General features: G+C 39.2%; 1 protein-coding gene across 1 annotated transcript in view; it reads right to left on the bottom strand.

Annotated features, from left to right (window-relative positions):
* Window positions 1-12,252, bottom strand: part of LOC107694902 (protein kinase C alpha type-like) — a 121,730-nt gene that overhangs the window by 9,786 nt on the left and 99,692 nt on the right. The window contains exons 10-14 of the mRNA XM_016494616.1: window positions 9,073-9,213; window positions 5,642-5,815; window positions 3,779-3,870; window positions 3,582-3,644; window positions 2,182-2,320 (exon numbers count right to left, since the gene is read on the bottom strand). Coding sequence (XP_016350102.1) covers window positions 2,182-2,320; window positions 3,582-3,644; window positions 3,779-3,870; window positions 5,642-5,815; window positions 9,073-9,213 — 609 coding nt within the window. The remainder of the gene's footprint in view (window positions 1-2,181; window positions 2,321-3,581; window positions 3,645-3,778; window positions 3,871-5,641; window positions 5,816-9,072; window positions 9,214-12,252) is intronic.

Here is a 12,252-nt window from a genome sequence, read left to right on the forward strand (position 1 = left end):
AACCACACACACACACACACACACACACACACACACACACACACACACACACACTAAATAAATCGTATCTCTCATCTACACATACCATATACACACAGGTTAATTGAGATGCGCAGAGACTAAACAATTACTGAGGAGAAAACAATATAATCTCTCAACTCTTAATTATTAACCAAACTGATGAAGCAAGTGAAAGAATAATGGATGGAAAGATAGTTTTCACACTGGTAATTCCTGTAACACTTTATAAGTTCACATGTGTATCTAATAATAAACAAATGTAACTGTTAATAAAAAGGCTCAGGTCAGAGACAGGATTTAAACTCCACAAATGTATTCCTCTTGAATTTAAAGAGACCATATTATACTAACAATATTTTGGTAATATGAGAAACAGACAAATTGTAATTAGCTTTTAGAACAACAGAAATCAATGGGTGGTCTTCACTGAAACATGAAAACATATGTTACAAATTTACGGTTAGCCATGTGTGTTAATGCTGCACTTTACACTCAAGTTAACATGCAGGAACGTGTTCCCAGATAACATGCATTACCACTGCATAATATGTAGGTCAGCAAAAGAGACAGAAAGAGAGAGAGAATGCTCTCAGAAAAGGGTGGAGGACAAATGGCCACTAATATACACTAAATTTTTTGCAGCTACAAAAAAAAAAAAAACTGTGCTATTTTTGTGTGAACACAAAGTGTGTGTTTTAATGCCATGTAAGGGAAAAAAAGTTAAAATCACACTGGTAATTTCAACAACAGCAAAAAATAAAATACATAAAAATAAAATAAATGAATAAATACATTAAAAATACAATAAAAAGCTACAACTTTAATAATACTATCATTTTATTCTCATTTTCACTTTGACATTGATCTTTAATTGCTATGATATATACGTACGTACGTACGCACGCACGCACGCACGCACACACACAGCACTTGAACACTATCATAGATACACATTTTTGAAGCTAGTAAGGATATTATGATGATGACAAGGAGATTACTAGACATACTTTCACTGATTTGGTTTCTACCTTAAAAAAAATCAAAAGCAATCTAGCTCTGATAAGGTGGGAGGGTTTGTTTAGTAAAATATAGATACAGAGGGTCTCCTTTTTGTGCGTGGAGAAGTCTGAAAGGCCATTGTGGCTGCCTTTATAGAATGACTTTTAAAGACTTGCTGTAGGAGACAACTCTGCCACCCACTGTCATGTCATGCCACTACAGTTTGAGTATTTGGGCGAGAAAAAAAACAGAGAGGGACAGAGAGAGAAAGATACTGGGAGTGTGTGTCTGAGGATGTCAGAGCAGATAAAGGTCATCGATATGAAGTGTTGAAGTGCCACAGATAACCTGCATTGTAAGAGCTTATGTGCCACTTGTGGAGGCATTCTCATGCTAAGGCCTGCTCTGGGAAGAAAACTTAGGAGAAGAGGAGCTTCAGTAAAGGGAAAAGGGAGCAGCCACACTCTAGTTCTAGATCTGTTCTCAATATGTAAATATCTGTATGAATAAAAAGATAGAAGAAAGAAAGCACTGAAAATGCAGTAATGGTCTGCAAAATATTTAAAAAGGTTCTTTTGGAGAGCATCATTAATTGCAATGGACCATTTTCCACAGTTATTAACATCATAAATTTAGCAAAAATGTTTGTTTTTTTATATATATTTTCAATTTAAAAAAATGTAATGTACAGAAAATAGTTTCCAATACAGCTGTTGAGGAATTGATCACATCTGAAGACGCTCCTCCTGAAACTTTCTTTTAGAATTGTTCAAATCAGTAGCATGTGGCATATTTGTTTTATATAAGGAGACAAACTATTTACTTAGTATTTTTGTTTATACATTTTCAATCAAACATCAACCAACTGCAGCAACCCACAGTGAGTCATGTAGAATTCATTGGGCTTAAGGGAGGCAAAAGAGACTCCTTTTTTAACGGCTGATATGGCCTTTAGACACTTAAAAACAAACACAAAAACAAAAATCGTCCTGTGGATTATTTTCTCATCCAAAAATAGTTTGAGGAGGCACTGCCTCCTCTGAGAAAACACCACAGCTTCAGGGTCCTCTAAGCACTTCTGCTAGTCACATTTCCATTTAGCACTAGCTGTCAGTCTGGGAGGACTGGCACTGCCCGCAGGAAACACACTCCTTCACTCACCTCTGGAGCGATGTAGTCTGGTGTTCCACAAAATGTACGGGTGGTCACACCCTCCACAATGTTCTCCTTGCACATACCGAAGTCTGCAATCTTAATATGACCCTCTGCATCCAGCATGACATTATCTAATTTCAGATCCCTGAAAGTGATAAAATAACATTGCAGTACATTAAAACAGACAGGGTGATACTGAAAATGGGAGGATGGGGTTACAGAAAAAAAGATGTTTGTTTTCCTGTTTAAATATTTTTATATAAAAATATATCTAAACAAAACTCATCTTGTTCTTTTTTTTCCCCACACATAAGCACAACAAAAATGTAGTTAATTTTAATTCATGTAAAAGTAAGTGCAGTGTTTTTCTTTTTTTGCCTGAAACAACGACTGTGTCTCTCATCGCTGCTGACGTCAGTTCATCTATTTGCTCTATTTCCCTAGGCCAATTTAGCTGCTCAAAGACAAACAAGCCAAATAACCAGGTTTAGCTCCTAAAGAGAGACAGAATTAAGTGAATTCCTGTTTGAAGGTTGCTAAATAGTGATTTGGTATTTTATTAGTCATTTGAGTCAATATTTAGCACATTTCACAAATACGTTACCATGATATTTTTAATGCATTATAGCCACAAATTACCTTTATAACTGTATCTAAGAAACTAAAATAACTCATGACATTAAGTTTATTGCAGTAAAAATATGTTATTGCCAATTATTACCTAACCACATTGTTCACTTTCCTTTAAATCATTACAGCATTTTCCTTAAAATGTGACACTCAAGAAATAACACTATTTGGACTCTTTAGTGGAAAGACAAGTAATTGTAAAAATTTATATAAAATACAATTAAACTACAAATATAAAAAGCAACATTTGGTCTCAAACTAACCATCCTTTCTGTTACTCAGAATGGCATAGTTTTTGTTTATTTATTTTTTAAATTTTATTTATTGCTTTAATGCTATTAATTATTGTTATTAGATTTTAGGATTATACATTTTGTCTGTTATATTTTTACTAGATTTATTTGATATTTACTGCTTAAAAAATTCACAAATCACACAAAATCAGGGCTTTACACACTCCCAAATGTGTAAAGCCCTGTTATTAATTATTGTTATTAGATTTTAGGATTATACATTTTGTCTGTTATATTTTTACAAGATTTATTTGATATTTACTGCTTAATAAAATCACAAACCACACAAAATCAGGGCTTTACACACTTCCAAATGTACTGAACATAAAACAGCTCACATTAAATTTCAGGCCCTTCTTTGTACCATAGTGCCATAAGTGCCAATTATTGACTTCTAAATGACTGTAGTCAATCTGCTGATTACAGCCAATTAGCTTACAACTGTTGACAGAAAGGTCTGAATGTGTAGTCATGTGTGTTCACCTGTATATGACTCCTTTCTTGTGCAAGAAAAAAAGTCCAACAGCAATCTCTGCAGCGTAGAACCTGCAACAAGCAGATTATTTTACATAAATTTACCTTAATCTACAAACATACATAAAGTGATGTATGCTTTAAGGCTCAACCCCAGAAATACATACTGTAGACACACATATAAACACAATGAGAGAGTGGCTTACACTGCTTGTGGCTCCTTAAATTTGCCCACTTGCTGGATGTGGTACATCAGATCACCACCATTAACATACTCCATCACGAAATACAGACGATCCTATGAAAAAAAACAACTACATATATGAAACTGTTTAGACAAACTTTAATGCTGGCCTTGTCTGAAAGGCTTTGTCTATATGATTCTATATGAATTTCCTACTTCATATTGCAATCATTTTATGAATGGTAAGTAAAAAAAAATGCAATTCTGTTGTTTAATAATAGATTTTAATACACTAGACATCACTCGCTTTCCGACTTTGTAAATGGCTACTGAAAAAAAAAGAACAAGAACAAAAACAAAAACTGTGCAACTAGCATTGACGTAACCTCATTAATCTCATGTCTAGAGATTTATTTTTCTTGACCAACACATTCGTTGGGGTAGCATTACTGTTAACTCTTATAAACTCTGATAAACTTATCATTTGGTGGATTATGATAAGCTCTTATGGTTGGATGTGGATGCAAAGCATCTCTAGAGTAGGTCTGCTCATGGGTGTGTCTCTATCTTTGTCATAAAAACAGTGGTACTGTCATCTCACCATCAGAGGTCACTATTGCCTAAGTAGTTTTTATTTGCCTTCTTTTGGACTGTTACTTAGGGATTGTGATTTTGTGCTTTTCACTTGTTGATTATGGTATTGGTGTCTTTATTAAAATTTTCTGTAAATGGATCCCCCTCATTTACCTGTCAATTTACATGCTCTGTGATACACGCTTTTCAGATTTGAATTAAATGTGACCATTACAATTTAATAAAACTATATCTTTATTGTAACAATGTGTGATTGTACTATATTTTCTAAAGTCCATACAGGTATGTTTCAAACAAAAAATACATACTAAACATAAATATTTCAACGTTAAATTGAGAATGCCACAAAAATATGTTTTTTTTAATGCATTGTAATGCTGATTTTATCAGTATTTATGGAAACCATTTTAAATACGAGAAAAAAAACTGACTTCTAAAAACAACTCCAACTGTATGTAACTGCCCTTTTTATTTTTAATTTACTGTATGCTGCTTTGCTGTATTTGCTCCCTTTATGTCTGTATATATGTTTACATATTTGAATCAATGCAAACACATTTGGCTGGGGAAGGCCCCCACAAAAATGCTGCAAAGCCAAGAAAAGGTGGTGGTGTCCCCCCCACATGATTGTAAAGCACTTTGGGTGTACAGCAATACACACAATACACAATAAAGCGCTATATAAATGCCTCATTCATTCATTCATTCATTCAAGAAGAGAGTTTCAGTATGGTAATTTTTTATTATTATGTTTTTTTCAATTTGCAATTACAATGGCCCTACTTTTTGCAAATTAAAGTCTATTTCAGTTGCCAAAGCACATAAACAAAAATTCAGTCCTATTCAGTCCTTCTAAGGGACTCTTTTGATTTGCTGAAAGGCAGATGTTCGGATTGCGAGTGCCATTATTGCCTAGAGGGAATACTATTTAGCCCACAGCCATAGTGACTGGTTAACAGAGGCTTCTGTTTGTTGTCAAAGTTGCCAGTTATGTGTGGCCGGCTACATTTTTTTACTTGCTGTCTACCAAAATAATTATTAAATTTGTGTTCAAGATGTTTATTTCCCCAGCCGAGGATTTTTAATTTCAAATAATGGTTGACAAGTCCCTGTATATTGTGAAATATTGGCCTGCCAGTCTGTCTATTTTTAGAATATATTTGATAGATAAAGATCTTGCACAAACAGTAGAGCATCATGGGTTTGATTCCCAGGGAATGTAATATAAATCACTTTGAATAACAGTGTCTACCAAATACATGAATGTTAATTCAAGGAGAGAGTTCCTCACCACAGTCTGAAAGCAGGAGTGAAGCTGGGTGAGGAATGGCGGTTTGTCCTGCTGAGCCAGAACCCGCTTCTCCACCATGGTGCATTCAACATCATCATCCTGGATGACCACATCCTTCTTAAGGATCTTTATAGCAAATAGTTCACCAGTAGACTTCATCTCAGCCAGCATCACCTGATTATGGAAAATTGCAAAAGCTCAAACTGCCAGTGAGAGCCTTTAGCAAACCTAAAATATCATTACAATTTCACTGAGAAAGAAAAAAACATTATTTCCTTTTTATACATAAGTTATTTTGAAAACACATCTTTATTTTTAATTATATTTAATTTTTTTATTCTACCAGGTTGGCCCCATTTTTAAGAAAAAAAAAAAAAACAGGCCGAGTGTCACGATCACCAGCTGCGGTGAGCATGATTTCACCAAGTACAACATGTTCCTGGATCAACATCCTTGTTGATCCTGGAACATCATTCCAATCAACCAATCAGAATTGAGAGATAACTTTTCAGGAAATGTCAGTTTTAGGCTTACAATCAGGATTAGGTGCTTCTACACCCTTGTTAATCAGCTATCATTTCCCTCTGATTTTAGGAATAAATTATGGGTAAGGTTAGGTTTAGGGGTAGAGATTGGGTTAAGTCTGTATTTTTGGACAGTAATGTTGATCCAGGATCAACAAAAGATGTTGATCCAGGAACATGTCTTATTTGGCAAAATCACGGTGACCCACCAGCTGGAGAGCGCTTGATGGCCAACAGAGGGCACTCCATCCCAGATTTTAGCCACTCTATCAAGGACTTCATTCCCCGTAATCCTCTGCCCAGTCTCATTAGCACTCATTGGCCTGTCCCAAATCGCACTTCTGTCACGAAAGTCTGAGTCCACACTTTTGTGACGTAATGCTGCTTTGACTGTCGGGTAGAAGTCTGCTGCGAAGCTTGCCTCAGTGCGGGCTCGGCAGAAGTGTGCATCGAGGGTGAACGGCGGCCACAAAGGGGGCACTCGTGAGCAATCTTCTGAAAGCTAAAATGATGAATGGGACACCCTACGCGGTCTCGTGGACTTAACGGACACACGCACGCGGCGGTCATTGTAAGTCTGCAAGACCGCAAGTGCATATGAAGTGTGCCATTTGGGACAGGGCCATTGTTTGCAACAGTGTCTCATTAGTTCTTGCACCAGAGCCAGTTCACAAGATGGCTGCCACGTCAGAGCCTTGTCTTGTCATGACTACCAATCCAGAACCTCTCCACAACATGGCTGCCACGCCAGAGCCTCTCTACAAAATGGCCGTCATTCCAGAGCCTCGACCCATCATGGCCACCACTCTATAGCCTCCAGTCCCCAGCCGTCATGGCCACCACGCCAGTGTCTCCAGCCATCATGGATATCATGCCAGATTATTCAGCTGTCATGGATGCCACGCCAGTGTTCCTGGCCTTCATGAACGTTGCACTTGAAGCTAGTAAGGCAGTGCCCAGGCGGTCGAGACTGATGTCCAGTGTGGCGGACCCACCACTGATGTCGGTACAAGCAGCTGGCAGCTTGGTGGCCTCTCAGTCTGCCCTGTCACGGCCAAAGAGGCCATCTTTGAACTCACAATCTGCCCTGACACGGCTAAGGAGGCTGTCTCTGTTAATCTCTCTGTGCTCTCTATTGCAGTCCCGCCTGATCCACCTTGGTGGTCTCCTGCCTTGTCTGCTCCACTTTGGAAAAAGTCTGCTCAACCTGAGCCATCTCGGCTCTGCCTGCTCCACCCTGGTGGTCTTCTGCTCTGCCTGCTCCGCCCTGGAGGTCTCCGGCTCTGTTCTGGCCTCCAGCCCCGCCCTGGCTACCTGTCCAGCCTGCACCACCTTGGTTTCCTGCTCTGCTCTTCTCTGGGTTACTCTGTTGCCTCAGCCCGTAACTTTGTCGTTGTTTTGGATTCTCTGATGACTTTCGCCTGTTTCTGGATTATGCCTTTGGATTCCCCTTCAATAAATACTGCACTTGGATCCACAGCCTTTGTGTCTCCGTGCAGCTTATGACACCAAGAAAGGCAGCACCCAAAATCACACAGTATAAAATTTCAACATATATACTGTAAAATAACAATAAAAAAAGATAATAATAATGTAACAATGTTCGTAGATCGGGAAGAAGGAGGCGGGAACCGGCGAACATTTAAATATAAAACTTTAATAAACAAATAAACAAACCCAAAACGAAAGTAAAAGCGGCAGCCCCTCACGGCCGGGGGGGAGCCGATCACAGCGGCTGCAACGTACCTGGGGGTAACGACAGACGAGGCGAGAGAAAAGGAGATGGAAGGATGAGGAGAGACAGAGACGAGAGAGGGGAGAGAGGAAAAGAAAAAAAAAATCTCGGTCCGGTTCCCAGACACACTGGCGCCTGGTCCTCAACCAGCTGAGAGGCTCTCACTCGCGGTGCCATGCGATGGTACTGAACATCCTTTGGTGGATGGCCAGACGCTCATCCGCCACCTGGCGGACGGCGATGGCTCCTCCGGTTGAGGGCAGTCGGCAGCGAGTTCCCCGTTCCCTGCTCCTCCCCAATCATGGCGGACGGCAGCAGGCTCCGGCTTCCTGGCGAACGGCGCCAACCCCTCCGCTCCTACTCAGACGGCAGCCACCCCTCCACAACCCAGGAGTGCAGCAGCGAGCCCTCTGTCCTACCTTGTCTTCCATCACTCCAGCACCACCACCTCGGGCAGCCACTGACGGCCTCCACTCCTTCCGGCAGCCACTGCCGACCTCCTCCGTAGATCGGGAAGAAGGAGGCAGGAACCGGCGAACATTTAAATATAAAACTTTAATAAACAAATAAACAAACCCAAAACGAAAGTAAAAGCGGCAGCCCCTCATGGACAACTGCCTTATTATAAAAACATAATAAGACAACAACATAAAATCCAGGCCTGGTCCTCTCTCATCCTTCACTGTCGTTACTCCTCCTTTTATCCTTCCGGAGCTCCTCCGTGGGACTCGAGACCGGTGAGTTTACTCCACCGGCCTCACTCCATTCCCACAGCTCTCAGCCCCGCCCCACTCGTTACATATAAATACAGGTATACGGTTAATACGGTTAAATGTATGGGTAAAGAAGCAATCATTTACAACAATTATCATCAAAAGATTCAAATTCTGTTGATTTAATAATCATTTTAAATTAAGAGTGTCTTTTAAGATTATGAAGAGAATGCAAATTGTTCCTAAAATTAAAATTAAAAAATTCAGAGGAAAATTAAACTGAACGTTAGGAAAAGTCATAAGCATAATATCCTGGGACTGTAGTCCATATGTATTAACCATATGCACATAGTCCATACGCACTCCATATGAAAGGGAGGGCCAATCATTAAATTGTGAGTAAAGGCTGGTACGCTATTATTAATTCACCTAATAATGGGGAAGAGATTGTAAACTCACCTTTCCAAAACTGCCTTTTCCCAACACTGCCAAGAAATTAAAGTCTGTGAGTTTGACTCTGTCCATACTGCTTGAGGGTAAAGTGGACCCACTATCATCCAAAGGGGTGGTGGCTCTTTTGGATGGACCCAATTTGGCTTTCTGCACACAGACATACAATAGCTGTAAAACAAGCCAGAACTACAGGCAGGCTTTTCCCATGATGCACTTGGAATCCCATATGCAATTAAAATGGAGCTGGAACATGTTTTCTGTCATGTGAATAGACCTCAGTCTGGGTAAATTCAATATAATTGTTTTTGGAAAATGAATATGAGGCTGTGACAGCGATAAATGCACAGTCCATTCAACGTGTTATACAGTCTTTATTATATTAAGTCTAAATTTTACATAATGTTCATCAAAGTTGTCCACCAATATTTTAATATTGCGTCAGCTCAACAACTGACAGCAAAGTAGAAAAAAACAAAACAAAAAAACCTTGAACAGACTTTGCTAACATTTTGCGAAAAAATATTGTATCTACGCTGACTAAGGTCCATTAGAGATGCAGCCCAATAAAGCCTAATCCACTCTCAGCGTCATCTGCATTTCCTACCAATGTCCTATAACACAATCCATACATAACAAGGCTCATTCTAAATCTGCCTTCTTGATGAATTCTGGGTAGTGCCCATGCAGTTTCTCAAGGCAGTTGAAATTCTTTCCATCACAGCATGCATATAAGTCAGTCAGCGGACCAAGATTCTCTGCCAAGCTAGACTGGATGGCCTTGAGCTCAAACTACAACAGCAGGGCACAATTCATTTTTCATTAAAGAATATCTTATTTTGAGTAATCTACCTTCCTACTAAATGTAAGGAGGCAATAATATATTGGGACAATTTTCAAAAGTTCTTTTTGCACATTGTGAGATTTTTATTTAAAAAAAATTTAAATTAAGATTTTTATTTTTCGGTTTAGGGCATAGCTTGGGTTTATAGGTAGGTCATCCAAACAAGAAGCTCTACAAGTCAGAGTTTGATTGTAATGAAGTTTTTGCCATAATAGCAACATGTCCAATGAGATGGTAAATATGGAAAATATCTGTCAAGCAAGTTTGTAACGGCTACAGAGAATCCCTTGGAACTCTGGAACAGCTATAGAATGACAGTGAGGAGAAACACCAGAGCAAAGACTGAAGGATTCTATCAGGAATCTCTGAAGTGAAGAACCTTCTTTAGCCTTCTGTGTTGTTAAACAGCTTTTGAGCCCTTCAAGTTGGTGGTTAGGAATTAAAGAATACAAAAGTCAGCGCACCAGGTGCCTTGGAGTGGAATGACATGCTTAGGTGATGCATAGAAGCACTTTAAGATTATGCAGTGGTGGAAAACATATTACATGGTGTACAGTGGGACAGACCAGGTGAGTCAGACCTCAGTCTGTTAGGCAGAGCCATCAGAGCCAGAGGCACAAAGTGGTGATACTCATGACAATGCAAGTTTTATGATGCAGTGGATTTTACCTAAGATTGGATCAAGATGGTATGAAAGTCGCTGCTCTGAGGGGGAAGGTGCTTATTAAAGGGGTCATAAACTGAGAAATCAAAACTCCCTTGATCGTTTGATATATAAGAGGCCATTTTACTATAAAAACATCCTGTAAGTTTCAGAACTCAAAACTTTCTTTTTATTCTAAAAACAGCTTATATAATGAAGCCAATCTGCCAAAACGACAGGTTGTGGAATGTGCCACTTTATGATGTAATAATGTGGCTAAATACTGCCTCTGCAGAAGAAGATCAAAGCCTGCTTCTACATCACTGCCTCTTTAGCCCCGCCTACCTATTCACACCTATTACCTATCACACCTATTCTGTAAATAACGAGAGAGGCAAACACAGAAATCAAATGATAAATATGACTCCGAAGACAACAAGATGCTGTGTAGGGTTGGGTATCGATTGTTTTTTTTACGATACCGGTGCCAAATCGATACTTTTAAAATGGTACCAGTGCCTGAACCGATACTTTAAAAAAAAAGAGCCACAAAAAACAAACAAACAATGGATAACATTAAAGAACATCTAGTCTAATGTTTCTACTGTATCTCTGTCAATCACTCTGACTGTCACGGTGGGTGTGGAGAGATGAAGCGAGGTCTCAAGTGCAGGATGAATGATTCTTTCTTTTAATAATAAAATTAAACAAAACCAAACTAAAACAACCCCGAGGGGGAAAAACAGACAGGCAGGCTAGGAACTGCACTACATGCAGACATAACACACACAATGAAAAAATGATGGATCAGCACAGGATTACAGACACCAGGGGAATATATAGGAAACCAAATGAGGAGGCTAGCGAGGGAGACACAGGTGGAGCAACTTAAACAATAATGAGGTAACAAGATGGGCGGGGCAAGACAATAGACAGGAGAGAGCACATGGCACCAAACAAACACAACACAAGCCATGTGCTCACAGAAAACAGTGTCCTCTGGTGGTCATCCTGGGCACACCCGCTGAAGACTGTGACACTGACATTTAGTTAAAATTAGTGAATTGACTGAGTGCTGTCTGTCACTGTCTTTAATCAGTTCTGTGAATGACTGTATGGTATGCCACATGCACTGTAATATGTTTTATATTAAATATTACATTTTCAAATGAAAATAGCAACATGATCATTTTATCAAAGTCAAAAGCCAAAAGTCAAAATTGAAATTGCATTAATCTCAGACCCTTGGTGCATACAGATAACACTAACAATAGAACGTAAAAATACAGATAAATACAGATTAAATACATATAAAATACAACGATACAAATAAGGACTTGTAAAAAAAGATAAATAAAGCAGCACAAGGCACATGGCAGATAGAGTGCAAACCAGTGAAATAAACAAACAGTGCAGATATAATGATTGTAGTGCAAAAGAGCTTATTCAGTCTGATTAAAGTGACAAAAAGTGAAAAGATTTTCAAGTGAAAAGTGAAAAGCTCAAGAGCAGTTCTTTATTTAAACTGTCAGCAGATGTAGTTGAATGAGGTCAGTTCAATGTTGAATGAGATAGTGAGCAGACTAATGCAGCACAAAATGACTGGTGCAGGTCAGTGTGTTAGTGGGAGGGGGGAGTGGAAGGACCTGGGGATGTGGGAGCTGGGTGGGGGTCTGAGGGTCAGAGTTCAGTGGTGCATGGG

This window comes from Sinocyclocheilus anshuiensis, unplaced genomic scaffold, assembly GCF_001515605.1.
Source record: "Sinocyclocheilus anshuiensis isolate Anshui unplaced genomic scaffold, SAMN03320099.WGS_v1.1 scaffold3199, whole genome shotgun sequence".
Taxonomy (NCBI): domain Eukaryota; kingdom Metazoa; phylum Chordata; class Actinopteri; order Cypriniformes; family Cyprinidae; genus Sinocyclocheilus; species Sinocyclocheilus anshuiensis.